This window comes from Herpailurus yagouaroundi, unplaced genomic scaffold (assembly GCF_014898765.1).
Source record: "Herpailurus yagouaroundi ecotype Mexico unplaced genomic scaffold, PumYag 182, whole genome shotgun sequence".
Classification (NCBI taxonomy): Eukaryota; Metazoa; Chordata; class Mammalia; order Carnivora; family Felidae; genus Herpailurus; species Herpailurus yagouaroundi.
Genome location: NW_024412413.1, coordinates 26,574,022 through 26,601,872, shown reverse-complemented (window position 1 = coordinate 26,601,872; position 27,851 = coordinate 26,574,022). Strand labels below are relative to the sequence as shown.

General features: G+C 47.4%; 1 protein-coding gene across 2 annotated transcripts in view; it reads left to right on the top strand.

The window, feature by feature from the left end:
* PLXNC1 (plexin C1) overlaps window positions 1-27,851 on the top strand; it is a 149,650-nt gene that overhangs the window by 31,879 nt on the left and 89,920 nt on the right. For both annotated transcript variants that reach the window (XM_040491228.1, XM_040491227.1), the window contains exons 3-5: window positions 2,114-2,248; window positions 5,308-5,408; window positions 26,341-26,455. In XM_040491228.1, coding sequence (XP_040347162.1) covers window positions 2,114-2,248; window positions 5,308-5,408; window positions 26,341-26,455 — 351 coding nt within the window. The remainder of the gene's footprint in view (window positions 1-2,113; window positions 2,249-5,307; window positions 5,409-26,340; window positions 26,456-27,851) is intronic.

Below are 27,851 nucleotides of genomic sequence, written 5' to 3'. Positions count from 1 at the left end.
AGCATGCGTGCACGAGTGGGGGAGGGGCAGAGAGAGAGAGGGAGACACAGAATCTGAAGCAGCTCCAGGCTCACAGCTGTCCGCACAGAGCCTGACATGGGGCTTGAACTCATGAACCGCGAGATCATGACCTGAGCCAAAGTCAGATGCTCAACCAACTGAGCCACCCAGGCACCTCTATAGGTACTTTTAAATGACTTGAGGCACAGACCTTTTCCACCTCTACTGGGACCTAAATGCTTATATTCCTTTTTAAAAAGTCGCATTTTAGTTACTGCAATTGACTTTTACGAGCTGCTCCTGAATTCAGTGGCAGTTCACGGGCCCCTAGTGAGTTACTAGTTGTACCAAATCTACCTGGACTTAACCCAGAGCAGATGATGGAAGAAAGTCACGACCACAAGACAAAGCCATACTCAGGCTGGGAGCAGGGACTCATGTAGGAAGATGCTGCCTGTGCCAAAATGATAAGGACTCTTTGATAAAATAGTAAATAGGTAATTGCCATCAGGATATGTGGTACAGGCTTCGTATTGCTTAGTAGGTGCATGAATGTAGACTTTGTCTGAAAAGAATCTCAAGGGCCAACGTTTCTTTTAAAACCATGTGCCCAATGTAACTGCCGTCCTCAGCAGTAGAGACACAGATGCAGATTTTACATATGGATGTATTCAAACTGACAAAATATTGAACACCTTCGATTTTAAAAGTATCGGGCAAGGGGATAGGTATAAAGATGATTAAGATACTGTCTCTACTCAAAAGGAGCTTACCATCTAGCAACATTATTATCTATTGTGTATTTATAATGTGCTGCGCACCTTTTATAACTCTCCTTTGATCCTGAATAGTTGTATATAGGAAAGGCATTATTAGCCCCGTTTTAGAGACAAGGAAGTTGGGGAAGGTTAAGGTACTAGGTCAAAGTTAGCACAGCTTAGCGGAAAGAGTCAAGAGACGCACCTGGGCTCAAGCGACCATTCTGTTTCTCCAGGGCTATGGTGATGGTCTGTGATACAGCTTCAGGCCCCTGCTTCCAACCTGCCCCCTTACCATGTCACCTCTCTGCTCAAACCCTGCAACGGCTCCCTCTCTCTCACCCAGAGTAAGAGTGAGATTTCTATACACGCCTACAATCACCTACGTTGCACACTTGTTACCTCACTGCTCTCTGCCTCACTGGTTCTGCTCGAGCCACACTGGCCACCTCAGGTTTTAGGGCCTCGGTATCAGTGAGTGGCTCTCGCAGGAGCACGAGTCACCCAGGCATCTAAATGGCCCGCTCCATCGTCTCCTGCAAGTGTCTCACTAAATGCCACCTCTCAGTGAGACTTACCCTGAGCACGCATCCTGATGTCCCTACCCCACTTTATTTTGACTTACATCACCTTCTAATAGGGTTTCTAATTTTTGTTAATTGTCTGCCACTACTCCCCTACACACACACACACACACACACACACACACACACACACACGGTATATGAAGGTAGGTTTCTCCCTCCACCCCCCCACTCATTTGTTCGCAGCCGTTTTCCAAACACCTAGAACATGCCAGATACGTAGATCTTTATCGACTGAGGTGCATGAAACTCATGTAGGCCCAATTTCAAGGCCACGCTTACGTTTTATACGTAAACACACACCTGCTGTTTGGGCCTGTTAAGTTGTCCTGGTTACTTTAAAATGTGTGACTGCGTAGAATCATATAGGAGAGTCAGAGTAACACATGCAAATATACGTCAAGCCGGCTTCCTTTAGTTTTACGATCACTTGGCTTAGTACTGACGAAGCTGTCACCTGCAGCTTCTGGTAGAGCCAGATGTGATAGGGAATTGCGGGCGTGGAGCGTCCACACGTGAGGATACTGCCCCAGCACCGAAGGGTGGCTTCTGTGCGCGCACACGCGCATTCACGTGCGTGACCATGATTGTTCTTCCCAGCCTCATGGAAGACTGAGACACAAAAGGATGATTAAAGAACATGGTACCTCAGCCAGTATATGCAGTGAAGAAAAGAGCGTGTGGTCTTAGAATTAAGCTGCAACTCTTGCCACCCCGCTATTCAAAGTATTTAATAGAAATCTTATTTCTCTTTTTGAAAAAAAAAAATAGGTTATTCTTGGTGAGAATTTGACTTCAAATTGCCCGGAGGTTATCTATGAAATTAAAGAAGAAACACCTGTTTTCTACAAACTGGTTCCTCATCCCAAGAAGAATATCTACATCTATCTAACAGCGGGGAAAGAGGTAGGCGAAAATACTGGGTACAGCTTCTGACTTACGAATAAAAAATTGTTTAATTAACGTCATCATCTAGTAGTGAAGCTTTTACTTTGAACTATCAAGTTTAAACACTGCTGCAGGCTTCGAGAAGACCTTCAGTGGTTCACAGACATGGAATTAAAAAACCTTCCTGTCAGTAAGTAAGCAAGAAATATTACCTATTTAGACAATTTTATTATTGGCTATATTTCCAATGCGAGGCTTTTCAGAGGAGGGTGTGCTTGCAAATGGGTGCATAATCATCAAGGTAACTGAATTTGCACATTTATTGTGTGGGCACTGAACGGTTAGATGCATTTATGAATATACCCAATGGGACTGGCTTTGGAATTGGGGGTTAATATCAGGCCACAGTCTCATGCACATTCATGAACCAGGAAATATATGGCACTCACCCTCCCTCTCTTAATTTATCTGGCTGTTTTAGTTTTTCTTCTTGCTTCTGCTGACTCAAATAAAAATAATAGCTTTTTATAGTTTCTTCATTTTTATAAAGTACTTCCACAAAGGAGAGAAAGCTAAGTTTTATTGCGTCCCTACTGACCACGTACTGGTTTCGTCTCTCTTAGATGCAGAGTTGTGTCTGTACGCACAGCTATAAAAACAATGTTGATGAAATATGCTACCAATTTAATGAGATAAAATTACCCTTGCTTTGTATATCAAGAGCCTAAGACTTAGAAAGGTTAAATGATTCAGTCAAGGAGATCTATCTCCTTGATATCTTAGGTTCATTCTATTTTATATATATGTAGGTTAGGCCTTGTCCAGACTGGGACATCAGTTCTGTCCTGACATCAAAGCCCGTGATAAATGAGATCGAATCCCAAGCTTGTGAAAACTAAGCAGCCCATTCTGGCGCAGTAATTCGGACCGATGGCCATTGGGGCAAAGTGTGAAGAAGAGAATTCAGACTTGTGGAATTGTCTAATGGAATAACAGATGCCTTCGGTCCAACCCCATTTTCCATTCTTTTTATCTCTCGTTCTAAGGGGAATGGTGATGACAGCAAGCCACATGTGCTGTTGCGGTCACACAGTAGGCACACAAGCACATTGTCGTTTCCAGAATTCTCAGAATTGCCCTTTGCACGTGGAAGAGTCGTTATGTCAAAATGATCTCATTGAGATGAACCGTGGACCTGCCTGACGTTGGTAGACCAGTTGTTCACCATGCAGAATCTTCCTGAGCAGCGTGTGTCCCCGTTAAAAACACTTTATTCTCTTTCTTCCCTGGGCTTCCTGTATTCGCGAGATTTTTGTCTACTCAACAAACTGCATATATTAAGTAACTATTCCCATTCCCAGGCTTTATTTATCAAGGGCATCTGAAAACTGCCAGCCGGAGAACGCGCTGTGCTGCCACACAGAGCTGATAAAATTCCAGCCCAAAGCAAAGACACTTGAAGTCTTGCTTAATCTGTGCATGTTTCTCCGTTCAGCTTTTTGAAACATTGCAAAATGGCTCGTAAATTCTCGTTAGCACTTTCCTCCAAACTCAAGACTGTAAGCTGGGAACCACTGGAGAGCCACGGATAGCTGACAGGTCCTCACTTTCTGGAAGACAAAGAGTTCTAGCCTCTGGTCATTCAAAGCCTGAAGCCCTAGGGAGGGTTTTTGACTGGGCATCAAAGCTGGTTATTCTTACATTCTTCACCTAGGTTTCCTGCTGGGGATCCTATTAGTAAGATTCTCGTTGAGCCAGCATAACCCCTAGACAGGCAAAAACCTAAGGAGGATCCTTTCCTAGACTCTTGGGGGGATAGTGACAGCCAAACGAATACACCCCGGTACATCCATGGAATACGTGGCCGCTAAAAATAACCATATGAAGATTTATGCATCGCTGTGGAATAGTCACTATCTTGTGTTACTAAGTTAGGGAAGCAGGTCCAATGTAGTACTAATTGTGTTCTCGCTTTTACAGAGAGAGATGTTGTTTGTGTGTTTAAGTACAACGCGTAATGGTTCTCATGGAAAGTTCTAGAGACTCCTATCCCACTAAGTGTTCTGAGCCAGTGTGGCCCTAGGAGGAGATGTTATGTAGTCTACCCCGCCTGGAGTATCATCATGCTCAGCATATTCAAAGGCTCTCAGAAGCCTCGTAGTAAGGAAATCTGTTTGCCTTTTAAGTGTAAGGTCTCACATGTTTGTAGGGCTGTGGAACCTTTGCCTCACACAATAGCTGTAGCCAACATTTATCGAGCGCTTAGTATCTGCCAGACAGTGAAATAACCCTGTGGAGTCCGCAGTACGGTCACCGTTTCAGAGTTGAGAAAACAAGGTTAGAGAGACTACGTGATATTTATGCAAACCCCCCCAGAATTAAAAAGATGTTTTGTGAGCTACAGGGAAATCTCCACATTCTGGTTGATTCTGGCTCAGGCTGGTGGTCTGCCCCCGTGTCTTTCAGCAACTGGAAGAGGCAGCTTGAGGGGCAGGCAATGATTTGAATACTCCCCCCGTTTCTTTTATGCCCAACTCCAGTGGAGGGAAGGTGAGCAAACAAGCCAGGAGCTGAAGCAATGGAGTTACCCTGACAGGGGTGTGGGATTCTCCTCATTTCCGTGTCCAGCGTCAGCCTCGTGCTGACACTCCTGGGTCAGCGTGAGCCTTTACGTCCCCAGATGCTCATTTCCAGAGTGCCACTGACCACGCATTTAACTGTCTTTGTGTGAAGGCCAAGTGACCTGATTCCGTGATCCCTTGGGAAGTCATTATTAGCGGATCAGACCCACCTGAGAGAGCACTTAAGAATACAGATTCCAAGGCCCGGTCCCTGACCTGCCCAGCCCGAGTCTCCAGAGCAGGGACGGCAGGCCATCTGGGAACCTGCACTTTCCAAACCTCCCCAGGGGATTCGTACCCCGGAACTTGAGAACCACTGCCCAGCATCCTTACAGAGGCATTCCGAGTTCAAGTTGACAAATGTGCTCTCTTTGTGGCCCATTATCAGATGAGGTGTTGTTGTTTTTGTGGCGGTGCTTAGAATTCCGTCTGAGCTGCTGTCATCTTCATTTCTAGGTGAGGAGAATTCGTGTTGCAAATTGCAGTAAACATAAATCCTGTACGGAGTGTTTAACAGCAACAGACCCTCACTGCGGTTGGTGCCATTCTCTGCAAAGGTATTTCCTGAATTCTTTCTCACCAGCTCACATTTTCGAGAGAAAAAAAAAAAAAAAGTGTCATGCAGCAGAACACTTGTTGCCCTACTTTGACGATCCGTGCCAATGACCTGGGGGAGCCGATCTCTTCGCCGCCTGAAATATCAGTGCGTGATCCTCATTAATTCTCGGAGATGTTCCCAGCTGGGCCAGTGCGGCGGGATCATTTGACCTGGACCACTCCGGGTTACCCGACCTGGGGGTGGGAGCGGGGTAGGGATAGGACACTAGGAAGGATAGCCTGGAGCTGCCGATTCTGCTTGTACTTTCTACAGAGTTCTCTAAGACTCCAGAGAGAGAGAGAGGCAAAAGGTCTCCCCTCAGAGGAGATAAAAGAATAGGGATGTTTGAAAATTTCCCACCGAATCCTCGTAATGTCACGTACTCGGATGGCTCGGTAGAAGCCTTATTATTGATGATGTTGTCTCCTAATGCGCGGTACAGCTGCGGGCCTGCTGTACAATCTCAGTCTCCAGGCAGAATGTGCCCAGCCTGGTCTTGAATTACGATGTTCACGACCCATCCAGGCTCTGGGGCGACTTGTAAGCGGCTCCCTCGCCATGGCAGCTCCCAGCGTGGCTGGGACCGGCCTGGTTGGATTCGCTGTTGCCATGGCAACCCAGTACTCGGGCTCCCGCTACAGAAGCAAGGAGGAGAGTGGCGGAGCTGGAGCTCAGGCGGGGAAAAAAAAAAAAAAAACACCATAACGGTGGCCGTCAGTTTGGTGCTTTCCATTTTTAAGGGTCAAAAGGGATCAGGAGGAGTGGAACAGGTGCAGAGAAGCTGAAGGCTGAACAAGGGGCAGTTTGGGGAAAGCAGAGGGGACGGGGAAGAGAATCTGGGGAAGGAAGCCCAGGGCAACGAAGGGAGAGGGCGAGGCTACAATATAAGCGAGAGGTTCAGGAAACAAACTAAAAATGTGGGGATGGAATTAATTAAGAGTTCATGGAGGAAGTCAAAAGCTGAGATGCAGCAAGACGCATAATTGCCCTTGCCTTTTGCAGCGCTTCCTCACGGGGCTGTTTCTGTCAGCATCCCTGGCAGACAAAGGAAGCGGGGCCAGGAAAATTCTCATGAATAATTGTAATTGGGTAGGAACGTTTTCTTCCCGTCGCTTGCCCAAGTCTAGAGTTTAAGAAATTAATTGATCATCAACAGCATTTCATTGTCACACACCCACTGAGCGGTTCCCCCGTACTCTTTCCGACCTGTTTCGTCTATGTGCGTTTCCCACCTATATTTGTAGGGCTCCCCCCAGGCGTTAATTCAGTGGCAGTGGCAGTGATGAACTAGCCACGAGGAGCTCGTGGCTGCTATATGGCAAACACAGGTCTGGAGTTCACGGGCGATGTGTCCAGGCTGGAGAGATGAATTTGGGAGTTAGACATGTCTGGAGGGAGCTTACAAGACCAGACGAGGGAGGCCGTGTAGATTGAGGGGAGAAGCAGTTGGGGAACCGAGCACTGAGGCGGTGCCATGTCGAAGGGCCAGGGAGGCAAAGAGGAAACAAAAATGGGGAGGGAACAGCCAGAAAGGGAAGAGGAAAGACCGAAGAAGGTGGTCTCCTGGATGCCAAGGGAAGAAAGAGGGGAGCAGTCCCCTGTGCCAGATGCTGCAGAGGGGTTGGGCAAGGGAAGTGCGCTGACCCACTAGACTCAGCAGGTGATGACCGGTGACCATGACAAGGGCAGTGTGGCAAGCGATAAAGCTGCAGGAGAAAATGATGAGGGAGCAGAGCAGAGACCAGTCTCCAGAGGAGCTTTGCCGAGGAAAACGGCAGAAAAAGGGAGCAGACGCTAGAGGAGAAAGTAAAGTCCAGAGGATTTGGTTGTTTTTGAGGCGCGCGAAATAACCCTGCGCTATGGGGCTGTTGGGGGAAGTTTTAGTAAAACAATAAAAGAGAGAGAGAGAAAGAAGAGGGGTTTGCACCGTGCTGTCTCTCGGCAGATGAGAGAAAATAAGATGTAGCACACTGGTGGGGAGGCAAGTTCAGACGGGAGGTGGACGGGTGGTCTCGGGATGGAAGAGCAGGTGAAGAACATTGGGCCCGGGAGCAGGTGGGTGGTGCGTGCGTGTTCAGCCTCCGTTTGTATCGCTAACGTCATTTTCGGGGGCTTCAGGCCCGTGAGAGTGAGGCGGGGGAGGAAGCGCTGGAGGTTTGGAAGGCGAAGAGAGAGAAGGTAGGAGATCGAGAACGGAGATGGGAACTTAGAATGATCGCTGGGCAGCAGGAGGGCCCAGCTGAAGCCAGTGGTCTTGCTTTTGAAGCGAGAGCAGTCAGCAGGGTTTTGCTTCCCAAGGCCGTGTTCAGCCCTGCTGGTGTGGTCGCAGAGTCGGGGAGGGCTAGATTTAGCAAGGTAGGGCTTTGCAGGAAATACGTCAAGAGGGGAGGGCGGGGCCTGGGAACCGAGGGGGTATCCGAGCGCTGGATGATGGTCTTGACATGGATGTTGGTACTTAACGTAGGGGGCCCTGGGCTGTCAGCTGGAAGTACACGCCGAGGCGGGGAGTGAGGGATGGGAATAGGCGGCAGGATCTGTGCATGGGAGGTTGTGATTGGATTTAAGACTCACTGGGGCTGGGAAATGGTAGTTGGACTGTGGGAGAGTCATGGAGGGTGGTGGCGCTATTGATTATGACAGTGTACCTGAAGTAGGATGGGAAAAAGACTGAGGGCAGAGAGGGGTCAAGGAACGGAGGTAGTGTTAGGAACGGGAGTGTTAACGTCAGTCATCTGTGTGGATATTGCAGTCGGACCGTGGGAACAGGGTTGGAGACGGTGAGAAGCAAGGTAGTCCAGAAGAGGAAAGAATTGGCAGGGGTGGCGGTGGTCTATAGATGGTTGCAACAAGGAGGGCTTTGCGGTGGTGGGGCGCACGGGGCGGGGGGCACGCTTGGAAAGGAGGAGGAAGGAAGAGGCATCCAGAAAAGGCAGTGAGACACAAGCAGGACGTTTAGGATGAGTAAGAGGAAGCAGCCAGCCCCTGAGCTGGCTTCGAGGAAGCTGTGTCCCCGGGGGAGAGGCTGGTTTCAGTGAGCACAAGAAGGTAAAAGGGAAGATCAGAGAAGAGGTTGAAGACACCGGGGCATGTATTGATGACGGGCAAAGAGTGCTTGTCTTCTGTAAAGCTACTACTACCTGCTTCCCTGGTTCTCCTCTTACTCCCTCACCCCTGTCCTAATACCCTCCTAGAGGAATGGTGCTTTTATAGTCTAAATCAGATCATGTCATTCCCCAGGTTAAAACCTGCACAGCCTTTCTCTCTTAGAAGCCAGTCTGACTGTCCTACTGCCAGGACCTGCATACATCATCTGGCCCTTCCATGGTTCTCATGCCTCTCTCTCCTCGGTTCACTCTACCCCACCGCGCTTTCTTCCTGACTTAGGAATATGTCGGCATGTTCCCACCGCTGGCACTTTTGCCCTCGTTTTCTCAGTCTAGAATATTTTTCCCCAGATCTTTCCATGGCTGGCTCCTTCCTGATCATCCAGTTGGAAGTGGCCTCACCTCACTCATAATCACCTGTTTTATTTTCATCATGGCCCCATCAGTGTCTGAAATGATCTTATGTCTCTGCTTTTCTTTTTCAAATGTGGGTTCCATGAACATAGGTACCTTGTCTGTCTTGTTCACTACCATATCCCCAGAGTCTAGAACAGTGCCCGACACATCGTAGGTGCTCAAAAAATATATGTTAAGTGAATGAAGTAGATTTTTAAAAGTTTTTTAATGGTTGCTTATTTTTGAAAGAGAGACAGACAGAGCATGAACAGGGGAGGGTCAGAGAGAGAGGGAGACACAGAATCCAAAGCAGGCTCCATCCAGGCTCTGAGCTGTCAGCCCAGAGCCTGATGCAGGGCTTGAACTCGCAAACTATGAGATCATGACCTGAGCTAAAGTCGGATGCTTAACCAACTGAGCCACCCACGCACCCTGTGAGTGAAGTAGATTGCGTGATTGAGGAGCCCTCTCAGTGGCAGGTTGAGACTTACGCATTAAGTAATATAGAACGTTCTAGACTGAGGGTCCTTCCCAGCCACATCAGATCACTCAGTTTCAGACTGGCTTCATTCTGGCCTAAGACGAAATAAAACTAAGCCTCAGATCTGTGACTCATATTGAGTTCCCAGTACCATTCAAAATTAGGAATTCTAAAGGGGGATGTTTTCTTATAACTGTAGAGCATCCCACTGTGTTTATTTTAAATGTCACAGATTTATTTAGAAAAATAATTTATTTTCTCTTTTGAGAAGGTTGAGCTTTCTTGCATATGTGTCTAGAAAATGGATTTGTTGAGAGCGGGGGGTGGGCAAGGAAACTATCTTAACTTCCTTTTGATCGGGTGTTAAGAATAGGCATCCAGTGTAAGCAGATAAAAAGCAATTAGATAAACAATGAGCTCTAAAAAGTCTAGTATTTTATTGTTGGAACCTCAAATCCAACCTGCGCTGAATTTGTGTGTGTGGGCGGAAAGTGAATTTTTGCAGGCTGAGTATCTGGGGTTTGGAAGCAGTTTCTCAGTTTCTCCCATATTGCAAAGCATAGCACATGTGTTCAGTTACGGGTTTCCACAAAACTGGCAATCCTGAACCAATGAACGAGTGAGGTTCCAAAAGTTCATTTGCAAGTTTGTTTGGCACTCAGAATGCATTTTCCCATAGAAACAATGTCATAAATTAAGGACTCAGTCCCAAGGCAGCCCACAAAATTCAATTTATTTAATTTCAACAAATATTTATCGAATATCTACCAAGAACCCCATGTGGCAAGTGAGCTAGCTGGAGGCTATGGAGGGAAATCGGATGCCATTCTTGGCCTTCAGGAATTCACATGCAAGCTAGGGAGACAGCCGTGTCAACAGCCAACACTGATTCAGTCATATGTCCAGTTGACAAGTATTTATTGAGCACCTATGACGTGATAAGGCCTGTGCTAGGTACTCGGGTTATAGTTCTTTCTTGCCTACACAGAGCCTGCAGTCTAGTGAGGGATGTAGACAATACTCCGGTGATACTGCATTGACCAATTCTTCCTAAAAGAAAGAATTAGAAGAAAAGAGCATTTGTTTTTCTTGCTCATGGGTCAGCTCCAGTGGGGTGGGGTCGGGATGCCCTCTGCCTCAAGCTGCAGGTTGAGAGGATTGATTCAGGTCTTCTTCACACATCTCTCATCCAATGCACACTGTTCTCAAGGTAGACCGCAGAAGTACAAGAGCCATGCTAAACTATGCATCACATTTGTCACCTCGGCTCATGTCGTGTTTGCTGATACTCCACTGGCAAGCACACCACACAGCCAAGCCCAACGTCAATGGGGTAAGGAAATCTCCCCCACCTACTGTCGTGCAAGGGAGCCAAAGGTTATGGATGCGTCATTCCAGTGCAGCAGATACTGAGGCGTTGAGCGCAATAATCTGGTCAGTCCTGACAAGTAAAAGAGTTACCATTTTACCAATAGGTAGATAGAGTATCATGAAGGTTAGCCCAGAGGCAGTGGAGGATTCCATGGGGGCACATGAACATCTAACCCAAACTTAAAAGTAAGGGAAGGTTGGGGTGCCTGGGTGGCTCAGTTGGTTGAGCGTCCGACTCTTGATTTTGGCTCAGCTCGTGATCCCAGGGTCATGGAATCAAGCCCTGAGTTGGGCTCCGTGCTGAGTGTGGAGCCTGCTTAAGATTCCCTCCCCCTGCCCCTCTCTCCTGCTCATGCTCTCTCTTGCTCTCTCTCTCTCTAAAAAAAAAAAAATAATAATCATACTAATAAGTAAGGGAAGGTTTGCTGGAAGAGGGAATATCTAAGCTGAAGTTGAGCTGTGAGCAGATATCAGCCAGGTAGAGCAGAGGCAGGTGACTGGCCGAGGGAACAGGTGTATCAAGGCCAGGAGCTGTAAGAGCACCCGTTGTGCTCAATACGGTTGGAGCACACAGTCTGGCAGGGGTTGTTGAGAAAGTGGCTTGGTAGGCAGGAGTGGCCGAGCACTGGCCTTACAAGCCATGTTGAAGAATGTGCATTTTCTCGTAAGGACTTTCGGGAACTATTGCAGAGCTTCACTTAGAAGAGTGACCAGATCAGCTGTGGGTTTTAGAATAAACGTCCTAGCGCAGGATAGCCTGGAAACGATCTGCTGGACGCTGGCAGATCACTTAGAAGGTGGTTGTAAACCGGCAAGAGACTGGGGTCCAGCTGGAGAAATGATAGTAGCAATGGAAAGACGTGGCTGGACTCTAGAACTATTTGGAAAATAGAATTGACAGGACTTTTTGATCAATTAGATCCCCCTTGCGTTTGACACACTCCAAATAGGGCCACAAAATGAAAAATCAAATATCAAGGTGGCCACTGTTTTTCTGGAAGATGTACTTTTTCTCCCTCAACCCAAGTCTTCATAAAGACAACAAAGAAGCGATACCTAAACACGCAATGGATTCTTACTGTGTCCCAGGGGTTGGACCAGGCACTTGGTTGGAGCCCAAAGCATGGGCACTGGGTCAGAGGGGGAAGGACTTTGGAGCGATGGCAGAGCTAAGTCTCGGAAGGTGCAGTGAGGCAAGCTACTGCTCTTGTCCAGCAACACCGTAACCTCGGTGTTGAGATGATAAGGGAAGGGGTATGGGCACCTGGCTTGGGTGACCAGATGGACGGGGGTGTCACTGCCGAACAGGAATGTAGGAGGGATAGCCTGTTCAGGATGCCCAGCAATGCAGGGGGTGGCTTCTACTCTGGCAGCAGAGGAGGAAGAGTGCAGGTCCTGGAGGCAGCCTGCTTGGGATTGAATCCAGGCTTCTTTGTGACCTTCAGTTTCCTCGTCTCCTCTGGGTCAAGTCTCTTCCATAAAGTAGGGCTAGTAGTACCTCACAGGGTGGCCGAGAAGATCCAATCAGATAATGTTCATAAAGCCCCAGGCACAGTGCCTGGCTCTCAGTAAGCACTCAAGTAACATTAGCCATTGCGATGGTGGAAGCCCAGAGGAGGGAGCCATTAGTTGTAACCAAGGTCGGGGAAGGCTTCAGACAGGAAGTGGCATTAAAATTAGGCCTTGACACCTGAATGAACTTTCACCAAGGGAAGAGAGAGTGGAAGGCATTTCAGGTAGAGGATCCAGCATAGGGAGAGGTCTTTTGAGGGAGCGGCAGATTGGATATTACCCCCAGAGCACTGGTTCTGGAAGGAAGGAAGGAAGGAAGGGGATGGGGCATTGGATGGGTCCAGGATGTGAAGGGCTCTGACTTTGGACTTGATTCGGGGGTGCCGGGAACCTGTTAAAGGATTTCCAGCAGAGGATTGACATGATCATATTTGTGTTTTAAAAAGATTATCCTGATGGCAGCATCCAGCATGAACCGCATTAACTCAAGCAGCAGCTGTATCAGACTTCCCAATGGTACCCCTCCCAGGGTACGCTGTCTTTTGGTATATTTTGTAATGAATGAGTTCATCTCCCAGTTCTTCCCCAGTCCTCTACCTGGCGGCTGTTTCTTCAAATTTCGTGTACCTCCCACCTCTCCCAGCACCACCATGGCGCTCCACTTGCTCTGGTCCCCGTCCCCCGATGGAACCATGGCTGGGTCCTCTTCCGAAAATGGGCCGTGCAGGAAAGGGCGAGCTTGTCTTCATTGCCCTACCTGTCATGCCCCATACTGCACACGAAGTATATAGGGTAAGGCTTTGCTAATCAGCAGGTGTGTTAACTATAGGGTATCTGTAGTTCCCCTTGATTATTTGTGTAAATCTAATACTTGCCCACACTCTCCTCTATGTTTCTTCTGTATGGACCAGGGGAAGACCTCCAGGCAGCCCCTGGTAGCAGCTTCCAGGTTCGCAGCTTCTGGTAAGAGAGCATTCCTCAGCGTGGCCTAATAACACCACTCTGTGACCGGCCCCACTGTCAGACTTTCTAAAAGGGTGGGGGAGAGGGAAATTTTTTTTTTAATGTTTATTTATTTTCGAGAGAGAGGGAGAGCATGAGCACGAGCAGGGAGGGGCCGAGAAACGGAAAGCGGGGCAGGTGCAGAGGATCCGAAGCGGGCTCCGTGCTGTCAGCGGAGAGCCCACGGCGGGGCTTGAACTCACAAACCACGAGGTCACAACCTGAGCTGAAGTCGGACATTCAACCGACTGAGCCACCCGTAGGCCCCCCAGAAGGGACTTTTGAACACAGGAGAGAAAAATCAGACTGCTAAACATATTTGTCCCCAGCACCGCAGAGCAACAAACAAAAAAAAGAGTTAAATGATTTGCCTATGGCCACCTCCAGTCCCTTGCATTCCTCCCCTGTCTTGAGGGCTGCCTCCCCTCTCTCCTCCTAGAGACATTCCTCCCTCGAGCCTCCCCGGCCAATTTGTAATTCTAAATGGCCATAGACTGCCACTGCCCAGAAAGTTGCCTGGGGCAACCCATGGAGTTCGGTAGCCCATAACCCCACGTTTGTGAAGTCTCAGTCCCCGCTGCCCCCGTCTGCATCTGAGAGGCGGGCAGTGTGCAGCGGAGACGGCCGTGAGGGCTGTTCGCAGAGGAGCTGGTGGGACTGCGCCCACTGACCCTCCCGCAGGAAGCGAGCCCCCACCCCAGCCCCGGTCGGAAGACAGAGTCTCCAGGGAGTGTGCAGGGGGAGCGTGCTCCTACACTAGATGCTGGTGCTGTGCCTCACATTCCACGCCGTGCTCCAATCAGTCCTCCTGCCACCCTGGGAAGTAAGTGCGAGTGCAGTGTGCCCGGGAGGGACAAGCAAACCACCCGAGCTTGTGCATTCACTTCCTACTGCTGCTGTGACAAATGATCACAACCCGGGTGGCTTGGAACCGTGCTGACAGCTCTGGAGGTCAGAAGTCTGCTCTGGGTTTGCCGGGGCTCACACCTGACGTGTGGAAGGGCTGTGTTCCCCCTGGAGGCTGTAGGGAGGAGCCTTTTCCTTGTCTTTCCTGGCTCGCGGAGGCAGCCTTCCTTCCTGCCTTGGCTCCTGGCTGCTGGCTGCGTCTTCAAAGTAGCATCTTCACACCTCTCTGGCTCTGTTTCCCTCGTCACGTCCCTTTCTCTCACTGTGACCCTCCTGCCTTCTCTTGATCCCCTTGTGATTACTTTGGGCCCACACAGGTAATCCAAGATAATTCCCCCCCTCTTGAGATCCCTAATCCCATCTGCAAAGCCCATTTAGCTGTGTGAGGGGACATTTTCACATGTCCCAGAGACTGAGCCATGGGTATCTTTGGGGGCTGTTACTCTGCCTGCTGCAGGGTGTACAAGCTGGTACCTTCACCTCCCACTGTAGGGAAAGGGAAGAGGAACGAGGAAGAGACGTTATCCCCCTGTGGCTGTAGGAGGAGAGGGAAGAGCCTGGTCCAAATGGACCCTTCATGGATGACTGGCTATGCCCAACAAGGACCATGGGAGTCAACCTGACATGTAGAAACCCTTCCACCTTGAAAGTGTAAGCGTCCATGCTTTCATTTAATGGGTATTTATTGAGCACCTAGTATGTGTCAGGTAGTGTTCTAAGCACTAGGATTCTCCAGCAGTGAAAGACAACGCCCTAAACCTTTGCCCTCGGGGAGGTCCTCCTAACAGGGTGTTCGATTCCTGCTGCCTTACCCAATGACCACACGATCAGCGGCCTAAAACAACAGAAACTTCTCTCTCACCCTTCTGGAAGCTAGAAATCCAAAATGGAGGTGTCCACAGAGCCATGTTCCCTCTGAAGGCCCTAGGGGAAAGTGGTCCCTCTCCTCTCCCAGCTGCCGGGGGCTCCTGGTGTTTCAGGGCCTGTGGCAGCAGAAATGCAATCCCCGCCTCTCACTTCTGTGGGTTTTTCCTCTTTGTGTGTCCAAATCTCCCTCTCCTTTCTCTTCGAGACAGCGGTCACTGGATTCCTGAAACCCAGGAGGATTTACTCTTGAGATCCTTTAATTACGTCTGCACAGACCCTATTCCCAAATAAGGTCACCTCCTGCGGTTCTGGGTGGACCTGAATTTTGAGGGAATGTTGTTCAACTCCCTGCATGAGGGAAGAAGGACAGTGTAAAAATAAATAAGGAACTAGCATGTCAGATGGTGAGCAATGTTAGGAAGACAAATCCAGCAGAGGACAGGGGAGGGAAGCGCTGGCTTGGGGCAGAACAAGTTGCAGTCTGAACGGGACGGAGCGGCTCCAGAAGCCCTCACCGAGAGGGAGGGTCTCAGCCAAGACCTGAGGAGCACATTCAGCTTTGGAGATGTTCCCCCCCACCCCCCATCAGGGGTTACGGCCACACCTAGCTGAGTGGCCAGGAAGACAGTTTGAGACCGAAGTTTGTAGTAATTCTTGATTCGTTCCTCCTTTCCTTCCGATCCGGGATGTGTCACTGTGCAGTGACACTCCTTTATGGTCCAGTGCAGCTCTAATGACAGCGGTAAGGATAATGATGGGATTTGGGGGTGGCCCTTCCTCCTTGTGTGAGGACCCCATTGTGCCGACTAATTGTGTAGGAGCACGTAGGACAGCTGTCTGCGGGGCGGAAGCAGTGGGGAGCAAAGGGGAATGCGTGCTTCGGACCTCGGGGCGTCACTGAGTTCCCCTGGCAGACGCCCGGCCCAGGCATCTGGGTTACGGAGGATGCTGAAAGGGATCGGGGGGCCCTTCCAGTGGTGCAGAACCCCCACCCCCACCGGGTTCTTCATCAGCTTTGTCAACTGGGAGGAGCTGTGCACAGATCCTACTTCTTTCAAAGCAGAAGGTGGAGAGGGGATGAAGTCATTAAGGGGCGCAGCTCTTGCTACCCCGACAGTTGACAGAGGTCAACGCAGGGAGAGCGTTCACCTGACTCAGAAGCCGGTTTTGCTCGGAAAGGGCTGGCCGCTGAGGTCGTCAGAGCTCAGCCTCCAAACCGTTACCCGCACCGTCTCTTTAATTGATGTTCCCTGTCTTGGAACAAGTACCATTAAGGAACGCCCCTTTTAGTAAATACATGTTTTAATGGAAGAGATTTTTTTTTTTTTTTTGAAATGACCTTATCTCAGGCAGCAGGCACTTTCATAAGTATGTATTGATTGGCTTTTAAACATTCCTCAAATGTTTTCACTTGTCTTTGTGACCTAGTACATGTCCTGTTCCCAGCAACTCCTCCACCTTCAGACACACCGTTCCGATCTTCGCTGGAAGCCTTCCAGGCCATCTTCCATGTTTTTGCTTTTGTAACGTTCTGTAAAGCTTGGGCGCTTATGTTCTGCTGCATAGAGAAGGGAGCATGGCATTCGGTATTGGCCTCAGGGAGATGGGGTTGTTAGCGTTGCCACCTGCTTACTGGCGGGGACATTGAAGCCCAGAGAGGGAAAGGAATGTGCCCCCAGCTGCACCGGGAATGTGTGGACAAGTAGCTTTGAACCCAGAGCTCCTTGACTCAAGAGGCATCCGTCGGTTTCCTATTTTTACTTCCATGTTACATATTTTAAAAATACCTCCTTAAATTCTTCAGCTCATGGTTTGCGCTTGGGAATAAAAACACCAACTTTAGTACGCGCATCACCTACAAAAGAACCACATGGGGTGAAGGCTACAAATCCCTTTTGTGTGAGTGTTTCAGGCTGCAAATGTGTTTTATGTGCGCTAAACAGCTCCAAGTTTCAAGACAAAGGCTGGTTATCCACCATGCCAGTTAACAGGCCAGCCCAGCGAACAAAAATCAATGAAACACCTTATGCTGGTATCATGGAGACATAGTCAAGAATTTTAGTCACTTGAAAACTGAATTCTTAATCCAACTCAGCCAGTGCTTGTTGAATACCAGCTGTGGGTCAGGCCCTGGACCAGGCCCTTGGGGGAAACAGAGATGAATGAGGCTCTGCCCAGAGAAGCTCACGGTTAGGGTGGGATGGGCACACCTGTTATCATCTGTGTATCTGCAGATGGACAGCCTGAGACACAGAGGGCCCGTCACTTGCCCGAGGTCACTGGCTTGTAATTGGCAGAATCACTCTCCCCTTTGATTACTAGCCGGTCTGGTGTTTAATCAGTTCCTTGCAGAGACCAAGCTCTGTGTGAACTCAGGGTCCTGGCATGTACTGTTCCTTGTGCCTGGAATGGAATGCTGTTCCCATCATTCCTGATATGGCTGGATGGTTTTCTTCCTTGAACTCCGAGCTGAAATGCCATCTTTCTTGACCGGTCAATCTAACATAGTTCCTCTGTGCTCCTTTTTTTGGTTTCTGCAGAAGACTTACCTGAATTTTAAATTATTTTAAATTATGGTTTGCTTATCTGGTTTATGTCTGTGTGCCTCACTGGAACATAAGCTCGTTAACAGGGGTACTTTAACCGGCTTACGCAGTGATGTGTTTGCAGCACCTACTGTGGTGTTTGGTGTCTGGGGGGCCCTCAGTAAATATTTGTGGTGTGGATGCCACATATGGTACTAGACCGAGGCGCCAAGGTGAATGAGCTGGGCCTTTCCCTCGGTGACCTACAGTCTGGTGGGAGAGAGAGGCAATCAGCAACCAATGCTATGTGCTGTATATACCTGGAGCCTATGTAAGGTGCCACAGGAACACAGAGGAAGGAGCGACTGCTCTGCCTAGAGGTTGGGCAAGCAATCATGGGGAAAGTCCCATCGAACTAGCCTTGAACAAGGAACATAATTGCACCAAGTACATTCTAGGCCAAAGGGCACTCTGGACCATGGGAACAGCATATGATAGGAGGAGGCAGGCATGTTAGCACCGCATGTGTTAATCAAACAGACAGACTCACCAGTGCACAGTTGCCTAGGGATGAGTTTGGAGAGGAACGCAGGGGCTAGATCCTAGGGTCGGGTTATAGACTTGGACATGGAAACATGTGTTCTAGGCTCCTAGTCATAAAAGACACATAGGTGGAAGAGTTTAATGTAGGCAAAAGGGCGCCATTGAAAGTTTTTAAGTAGGAAGTATTATGATCACTCTGTGTTTGAGAATAACCTAGATGCCCATGTAGAGGCTGGCTGGAGGCACTGGAGGTGGGAAGGCAGGAACCCAAGTGAGAGGTGATGGATGAGGGTGGAACGTGGGAGATAGCCTAGACGGATGCTGAGAAGTAATAGGTCATGATCATCCGAGTATGAGAGTTGAGAAAAAAGCCAAGAAAGGCCCAGGGTTTTCTATTTTTTCCACTATTTGATTTACTGCTCATTAACCAAGATCGGGCAGTATTTCCTGGCGTGCATACTAGAGCTTCTAAAAAGCTGGAAGATCATTCATTCCTGCCTTGGAAAGTTACAAAGTACACCAGCATATTCAAGGCTCTGAGAAGTCCTGCAGCAGAGAAATTAGTTTAAAAAAAATTTTTTTGACCAGTGTCTCCCAAACCTCGTAACAATAGAACCCTACTTCAACACGAACACCCAAAACAACCCAAAGAACACATTTTGAAAAATGCCAAGAAGTGAATAAAACCTGTATTTTCCTATATGGCCCTGCTCTGGGAGAACCTGTTTACTTTTATCTTGGCACTTAACGATGTTGCTATCCTGGGAAGCCTTTGGAATCCCTGAGGAATTTGGCACAGTAGTAAGAGGACTGCTGAGACCCATACCGCACCACCTGACCTCTCTGCACGGCAGTTTCCTCATGCTTGACGTGGAGCAGATAATACCTACCTACTTCCTGAGGTGGTTGTCAGGATCAATGAGTTGATTTCCACAAAGCCCTCAGAGCAGTGCCTGGCCCTGCTCTGGTGGGAAGGGCTCAGTGTTAGCTTTTGTAGGAGGCCATACAGGCTCATAGATGAGACCATGGACGTGGGAAGCTACACTGCCTGGTTTTTGTATCTCAGCCCTTCCCACTTGCTAACTCTGTGACCTTGGGAAAGCAATATGGTGCCTTCTGCACCTCGGTTTCCCCCAACTGTAAAGCAGGGACAATTCTGTTCTTCATAGGTTTGTTACGAAGAAACAATGAATCAAATCATGTGAAAGAACGTGGCCTGGAATATTAGATGTTTTCATTTTTTTTTTTTAAATCTTCTAAATCGTCTCTGCTATTAGCATAATTTTATCATGTAGGTTGCCTTTCAGCTCCAGTGATGAAGATCCAATTTTTCAGCTTTCCCGGCAAGTTATTTTGATCTTGCGTTTTGACGTCCCCTTTTCCTGACTCTGGAGGCCTTGAATTCGGAGTGTAGTTTTGCCACAGTGACCTCCTACTCTCTTCTATTCAGTCGAGTTTGGTTTCTTCATCTCGTGGACTGACAGTGTCCGTAAAAGCCCCCCAACTCTGGGGACCACCTGGGTCCTCCTCTGTGCCTTTCCTAAAAATGCAGACATCTGTTTCATATCACTTAGCAGAAGACCTTGGGATGCTCTCCAGGCAAAACCTTCCCCCCATGTGGACACAGCCTTCCGTTCCCTGAGAGGCTGGATTTGTTTCCTTGTTAAAAGTTTTCTGATATTATATCAGTATAGAATCTTTGGAATAGGTCACACCAACCCCACATTCCAGCCAATGACCTGATGCTTAGTTATCGGTTTCCTTCAGGGACTGTCTGCTCTTGGCGAACAATTAGATTAGGGGATGCTGATGAAATTCGAGTGGCAGGAAGTAGAAGTTACGTTTCTGAGTTCAGAGTTTCTATTTCAAGGTTGAGTAATGGGCTCTTTGAGGACTGAGGCAGGGAGGATGCCTGCTCCCCCACACCACCCATTCTGGAACCTGCCGGGCGCCTTAGGGGTCTGACTGTGAAACTGAAGATCCACTTGATTCCTCTGAGTGCTACAGGTGGAAGGACAGGGTCTTAGGCTGTCTCAGGAGGAAGGGCCATGGCACCGTGTTGCCGATTTTGACCTTAGGAGTGGACGCCAGGGGCCCGGCAGGGACATCAGGTGTAGTAGGATTTTTCTTAGGGGCGGGCAGAAGTCCTCCAGGGCTCACATGCTTTTTGCCAACTTTCCTATTAGTGGCTTCAGTTTTATATCACCCGGAGTGAGTGTGATCATGGTGAGGTCTCTGAAGCGATGGGTTATTTTACGTTTCGATACGAGATTTTTTTTTTTTTTTTATCAGAAGGAGGAGGCACAAATTGGAGCAAAGGATCACCCTAGGAAGGGGCTGCTGGCAGTCAGCACCATGTGAGCCCTGGGGACTCGCTGGCTTGAGGCCAGGACACTGGGCCAGGACACTGCGGGTCACAAGAAAAAGTTCCCTCCTAAATTCTATTAGGAGTTTGGAGAATTTTTGCACAGTAATAAGCTCTGGGTTGCTCTTTGGGCTTCGCAAAAGGGAAAAGTCAACTCAAAGACCATTAAGTATTCCAGCATGTTGCTGACCTAGTTGGATAGTCGTACCTCAAAAAGTAGGTGAGGCAAGGCTCCCTCATTGTCCCAGGCTGTCAACTACAAATGACAGAAGAGCTCACTTAGATGCCACATTTCACTTTGATACTAGTCTTTCAGTGCTTACATGTTTGTAACTTAGATTTTAAAACTCGTATTTACAAACACTCCTGTAACTTCAGTGAGACTGAATTGTGTGATTGAAGCTCTCTGCTTATGATAGTGTTTATTATACCACTTAATTCAGGACACACATAGAAGTAGCTTTCAATATATTTTTATATTATTTTACATGTTTTTACCTGCAGTCGTGTATGTGACTTTATCTTGGTAACTGAGATGTCATGCTAAGGACCAATAAACTCTCACTGGCCAAGAGAAAAAAGAGAGAGAGAGAGAGAGAGAGATTCTGGCCTAATAGAGTCAGATTCCAGGGTCTCCCAGCCCAGCCCAGCCCAGGGGCCTTTCACCTGCCTGGAAACTTCAGCTCCTTTTCAGAGGTAGGTCTCCCTGTGCATTCTGTTGGCATGAAAACAATTTAATAATTTAAATCATACCCATTAAAAAAAAACAGAAATGCTGTATAAATATAATACTGTAGTAATAAATGTAAAAGTCGATCCAGCTGGGCACTGTTCCCAGACTACCAGCTGAGCAGAAACACAAGTAAAGTAGAAGAAAAACTGCTATATAATGCAAATGGCTGCAATCTCATTGTTTCCGGCTACACTTTATTGCAAATATATAGCATCGAAGGTTACATTACGGATAAATAGGTTTTGTGGGCTAACCTGGAGACCTAATCACTGTTTATAACATTATTTCTACGGGGAGGGGAAATGTGCATTCCACATGACAAACAGATGGGTAGCGAGCCGACTTGGGGGGCACGGTAGATTTGTAAAATGGGGGCCTCCTGGGATTTTAACCTGTAGATGGATGTTTTGTATTCAGGGCTAGTGACAGATGAAAATCAGAGGAGTCGCAGAATCCCCGCTTCCCCACCCAGTCCTTGATGTCCTCTCAACCTAGAGACTCTGTCTGACCTTCTTTAATCTCTGATCCTGGGGGGCTCGTCCTGGCCCAGCCCCAGCCCCCAACCGCTGTTGAGGCCCCAGGAAGCCAGGGGGATCTCTGAATATCTTTACCCTTTCTCACCTTACTAAGTGGTTGTCAGGATTCCTAGGAGGCCGTGCAACAGAGTGGCCAAGTGGGTGGCTCTGGAGGCAGACTCGTGTCGCTTGTGGCTGTATGATGTTGGCATGTTTTTGCACTTCTCTGAGCCTCTGTGTCACCCCTGTAGAATGAGGTGGCTGTGAGGACGAAGGGGGAGTACTACTTGTAAGCACTCGGTCCAGCGCCTGGTCAGGGCAGTGCTCCCTCCTTGCAGGTGCCTGGGGTAGTTATTCTGGGATATTTGGGTTTAGAAAGATTTTCAGGAGTTCAGGAAGCAAACCCATACTATGAAAATACTTTCTGGGGGCGCCTGGGTGGCGCAGTCGGTTAAGCGTCCGACTTCAGCCAGGTCACGATCTCGCGGTCCGGGAGTTCGAGCCCCGCGTCAGGCTCTGGGCTGATGGCTCAGAGCCTGGAGCCTGTTTCCCATTCTGTGTCTCCCTCTCTCTCTGCCCCTCCCCCGTTCATGCTCTGTCTCTCTCTATCCCAAAAATAAATAAACGTTGAAAAAAATTAAAAAAAAAAAATTAAATGAAAATACTTTCTGAATTCCAAACAGCAAACTTAGAAACAAGTATCTGGAACCTTTCTGTTCAAGATTTGAAGCCCAGGGGCGCCTGGGTGGCTCAGTCAGTGAAGCGTCAGACTCTTGATTTCGGCTCAAGTTATGATCTCATAGTTCGAGCCCCATGTCGGGCTCTGTCTGCACTGTTAGCCCAGAGCCTGGAGTTCTCTGTTTCCTTGTCTCTCTGCCCTTCCTACGCACTTGCTCTTTCTCTCTCAAATAAATAAATAAACATAAAAAAAAAAAAAAAAGAGTGGAGGCCTGGATAGGTTTTGAGCATACTTTATAATGAGTTGGGGGTGGGGGAGGGGTGGCCCATGTACTTATAGAGTTGAGTGAGCCTTATCAAACTCTTATTATTTTGAATAGGTTAAGCTTTACAGCAGATTTCATAGCGAACTAATAAGAATGAGCCTTTTTATTCTTTTTCACTAAAGGATTTCCACATACGGTGTTTTTCACCTAAGGAAAAAAATTGTTTTTAATTAACTTTCTGGTTGGGGTTTTGCTTTGTTTTGTTTCTACAGACAGTCTTTTCTTTGCAGTTGAGCAGCTTCTATTCCCTGACTGGCAAATAGGCTAGTGTCTGCATAGTGGCCTTACCGTGTGGGCATGAGATGTAGCTAGAAATAAGGACGAGAAAAAGAAAATAGGGATTGGGAATCTTAGGACTTTTGGGTGGAGCCTCCCCCGTGGAGCGTGGGGCAGCAGCAATAACACAGAGTAAGGGAAGCGAATACATCGCTTGCCAGTTTCTCCGGAATGTGCTCATTGTAATCCGAATCCAGTTTTCCTCTGATCTGTGGCCTGAAGAAATTGAAATGAAGCCACTTATGAGATCAGCCTACCTGAGAGCACCTCGTGAGGGTCAGCCTCACCAAGAGTGGTGCCCCACCCCGAGATTTTAAATTTCATCTGGGCAAAGGCTTACGTGTCTACGCGCCTGACCGTCGCTTTGGTGATACACAGGAGTAAGAATGACAGCTTTCAAAAGGGATAATTTCAGGGGCGCCTGGGTGGCGCAGTCGGTTAAGCGTCCGACTTCAGCCAGGTCACGATCTCGCGGTCCGTGAGTTCGAGCCCCGCGTCGGGCTCTGGGCTGATGGCTCAGAGCCTGGAGCCTGTTTCCGATTCTGTGTCTCCCTCTCTCTCTGCCCCTCGCCAGTTCATGCTCTGTCTCTCTCTGTCCCAAAAATAAATAAACGTTGAAAAAAAAAAAAATTGAAGCAAAAAAAAAACATTTAAAGAAAAAAAAAAAAAGGGATAATTTCAACACACCTGGTTTTGTTTTACTAAAACATGGGGGCCCCAAGATCTGCTCCCCCTCCTTAAGAAATTCGAATGCGTGGGTAATGTGCTGTCATGAAGATTTTATCATCTGCAATATTGGAGAAGTAATAAGATACTGTTGTTGGTTGACCATCTGGTTGTGCGTTCTTAGTGTCACGGTTTGCTGTTTTTTTATTTTATTTATTTATTTATTTTTACTGTTAAGCAAGAAACGGGAGCTTCGAAATTTCAGAGGTGTCTTAAAAATAAGAAATTTATGTTGAGTTGCTTAACATGGTTGGATTTTGTTCCTACCTTACACAAAATAGGAAGGAAGAGGTTCATTATATATTTTTTTCCTTTTTTTTTTCTTTTTTTTTTCCAAAAGATAAACCGATCAACTTCCAAAAGATAAAACCTCAGCTCTTAATTTTCTCCCTCTCTGGCCCCAGACTTGAACTTTTAGCTTACATTAAAAATAGTCTGTTTATGGTAAGTAGGAGTCAGACCTAAATTGTAAGAGAACTTGAGAAAAAAAATCACCAGAAAGAACCTATAGAGATTTCATATTTCATCCGCCCATTCAAAAATATTTATTGAAGCCCAGTATTTGCATATCATGCTGACAGACACTGAGGGATTTGCTGAAGAAACATTAAAAACGTTCTCCCTTCCTTTGAGGAGCTTAGAGCTGACATGGGGAGAAATGACACCGGCATATGAAACAGTTAAGTTGTAATTCAACACAACATATGATTAAATACCAAAATGTGTGGCTCCGACAAGAAACGCTATAGGAGTTCAGCAAAGGGAGTGAGAACTCAGTGGCACCACTGTGTTGTGCCTACAAATTGGCAAATCGCAGCACTATTTGTATGAAATATTTTACACTTGTTTTTTTGGCAGCCTTGGGCCTTGACTTCCAGGCAGCATTAAGAGCCTACGACAGTATTTGTACTCCGGTCTCTCTAGAACTGGCTTTTTGTTTTTGTTTTTGTTGTTCTTAGAGACAGAGGAAGCGCCTAATGCAAACTGGAGTGCCCCTGAGAGGCAGGTAGCTTTTGGCAGTCCTAATCTCTCTCAAATACAAAATAGAGAAACCAGCCTCATCATTCTGTTTTTCAGTCCAGCCATACTTGTCCCTCTGTGGCAAACGCCCCGTGACACCGACAGGCCGTTGAATTTGAACTTAATGTCCGTGACGGACGAGCTAGCCATCAAGGGTCGGATAAATTTATAGCTGAGGAGAACCGCTGTTGAAAATCCCCACGGTCAGGGTGTTGGAGAAGGAACTGCCACGGATGTAGGGGAGTTTGGACACCAATGGGCTCTTAGCAAACAGGGTTCCCCAATACTTGCTCAAAGCATTGCGCTTGAGGATGATGTTTAATGAAACTCGCTGGCTTCCTGTTCTATTTTTGTCATATTCAAATTAGCGCAGAGCTCAAAGACGAAACCGTGGGGCCTAAATTCTTACGAATTAAAAAAGGAGAGAAGAGGAAGAAGGAGAATTGAAATGCTTGTGAAGTCACATACCTTTTGGGGGACCACACCCCACTGCACTCCGGTCCTTTCAGGGACTCCCCACAGATGAATGTGGTTATCATTTGGTTGCTTTTCGATCTCATGATTCATGCATTTTCCATTTCTTTTCAAACTTACTGACACTGGTTCTCCCCTGCCCCTTCGTTTTAACCTGAGGCCTTGGGGAGGCTTAGATAACAGAGATGTCTTAGTCTTGCCTGGATGGTATTCAGTGGAATGTTTGTGGAATTTAGCACCTTTGAGACTAACATGACACTTGGTGTTCATTCTTTTCGTCTGGTCGGCGGCCCTTCTGGTGAGATAGGAGTTCCCAAGTTAGCATGACCTAGAGTGACTGAGACATCGAGCAAAGGACCGGTCTCACCCCTCAGCTCTTGGTCATGTATATCAAAGGAGTTGTCCCTGGCTACAGCTTAAGATTTATCTGGGGCTTCCTGTGAGCTGACAGACTTGAGACAGTGGCCCTGGAAAGTGTTGCACCCATATCTTTTGATATAATTGGGTTTCTGTCTAAATAAATGTCATGTAGCAGATGGTTATGGAATGGCTTATCACATTCTTGGGAGGACTGTGCCCTTGAAATATTTATATTTAATTATCATACAACGAAGCACAAGCTAGCTTTATTATTTTTGTAATAAAAATTTGCACGGTAGGTTGATATTCTGGGAACAAATCACAAACCTAAAATTTATATGATATGTAAACCCCTTCTTGGGCTGTGCTTTGCAAGGTTTTTCTGGAAGGGAGCTCTTTAATTTTAGAATCCACAAGAGGATACGCTTCGGATGTATTTGGCGATGTCATCGTGAGAGGTGCCTCGGGAGTCTAAGTTCAACGTGTTGTCTACATTTCAATGTGTTGTTGCCTGCTCATAGACATGATGGAAAAACGCTCTGTTGTTGGCCTGTTGCTTTTCATGGTTTTAGCATCATGTTCCTATTCTCACTCGAAGTCGATAGTCCTCTCCACAAAGCCTGGCCTTCTGCACTGAAACCAAGTATGAGAAACTTTGAACTAATGCATGCGTGGGGTTGCTGTTTTGTTGCCTTTTGCTTTTTCTGATAGGTGTACCTTCAAAGAAGATTGTGTACCTTTAGACAACTATGAAAACTGGCTGGATATTTCATTCGGAGCTAAAAAGTGCCCTCAAATTAACCTATTTCGAAGCAGTGAAGATAAGGTAAGAGGAAAGACTTTCATTTGTCTCTGTTGTCTCACTTTGTACAACTAATGCTCGCTTCCTGCTGTGTGCGAAATACCTCCTAGTGTTAAGTAAGCCGAAGTAAGGGAGCCCATTCATTTCGTTAACTAATACCGAGGGCCCAGCAGATACTATACACCCTGCAAGGTGCTAGGGAAATAGCGGAGGACAAGACATAGCGTGAGCCTGCCCTCATGGAGTTTGTCATCTTGCAGAGCTGAAGATGACCCTCATGAGCTGAATCTCAAGAAAAGATGGACTATCATTGTAGTAGAAAAATATACTGATTAAAAAAAAGAAGAAGAAGAAGAAAGTTCCAATTCATGGTCAACAAGATTCCTTAAATGTGACTTAAGTGTAGAATTTTGTTTTATGGTCCTTTTCCTAATTTGCTCAGGCTTCTCCTGATCGCCAGCGTATGTGCATGGCTATATGAGCGGTATTGGTCGAGAGGGCGAGAAACCAATATGGGCAGGGACGATTGCAAGGGGGGGTCCCCTGGAAAGCCAGTGGGCTCTTGTTATGGCCATACTGCCATGGGCAGCTCTTCAGCCCTGTCACCGGATGAGAGGAAGGAAACAATGAGGGGCATATTCAAGCATTTTCTGATTCACAGCCATCCATACCCTATGGGAAAATGGAATTCCTGCCTTGTAATCTCAGTGGTGCTATAAGGAGACATTTTCTCCCTAATTATAGTTCTTGTATTATGAATAATTGTACAGAATCCCCATCAGCAGTCAGTTGACCTGTCTGTTGAGCTCACTCTGTTTTATTTGAATGCCACATTAACAAGGAAATGGGCCACTTTCTCTTTTCCTGTACACTTTGCCATTTCAAATAGCAAGAACCATACCACTTAAGATGATTTAACATTTAATAAAGGAGAGCCGGAGCATTTAATGAGTGATAAATAATAAAAGAATAAAGCTTTCAAGTCATAACTGATCAGAACTCACAGATTTAAAGGTATTTGGCTGTTGTCACTTTCTATTGTCTTCCAGCAGGTGGGCGGGGGGGGGGGGGCAGTGAAAAAAGAACTTGGAAAGCCTTCATCCAAACCTCCACCAGCCCTGAGTCAGAGTGGAAAAACTGTGTGCAAAAGATGCTTAGGCATCTCAGCATAGGTGTGGTCAAATTTTTATTTCTCTTAGCAGTCTGAAAAATAGCTAACTTGGGTGCTGATAGAGAATGATAAAAAATATTTATGTATGCCATGATCTTTGAATATACCCAGGACTCTGATAAATGGTTAAGATCACCCAAGATTTGGGGCGCCTGGGTGGCTTTTCAGTTAAGTGTCCGACTCTTGATATTTGGCTCAGGTGTGAGATCGAGCCCCATGTTGGGCTCTACACTGATAGCACAGAGCCTG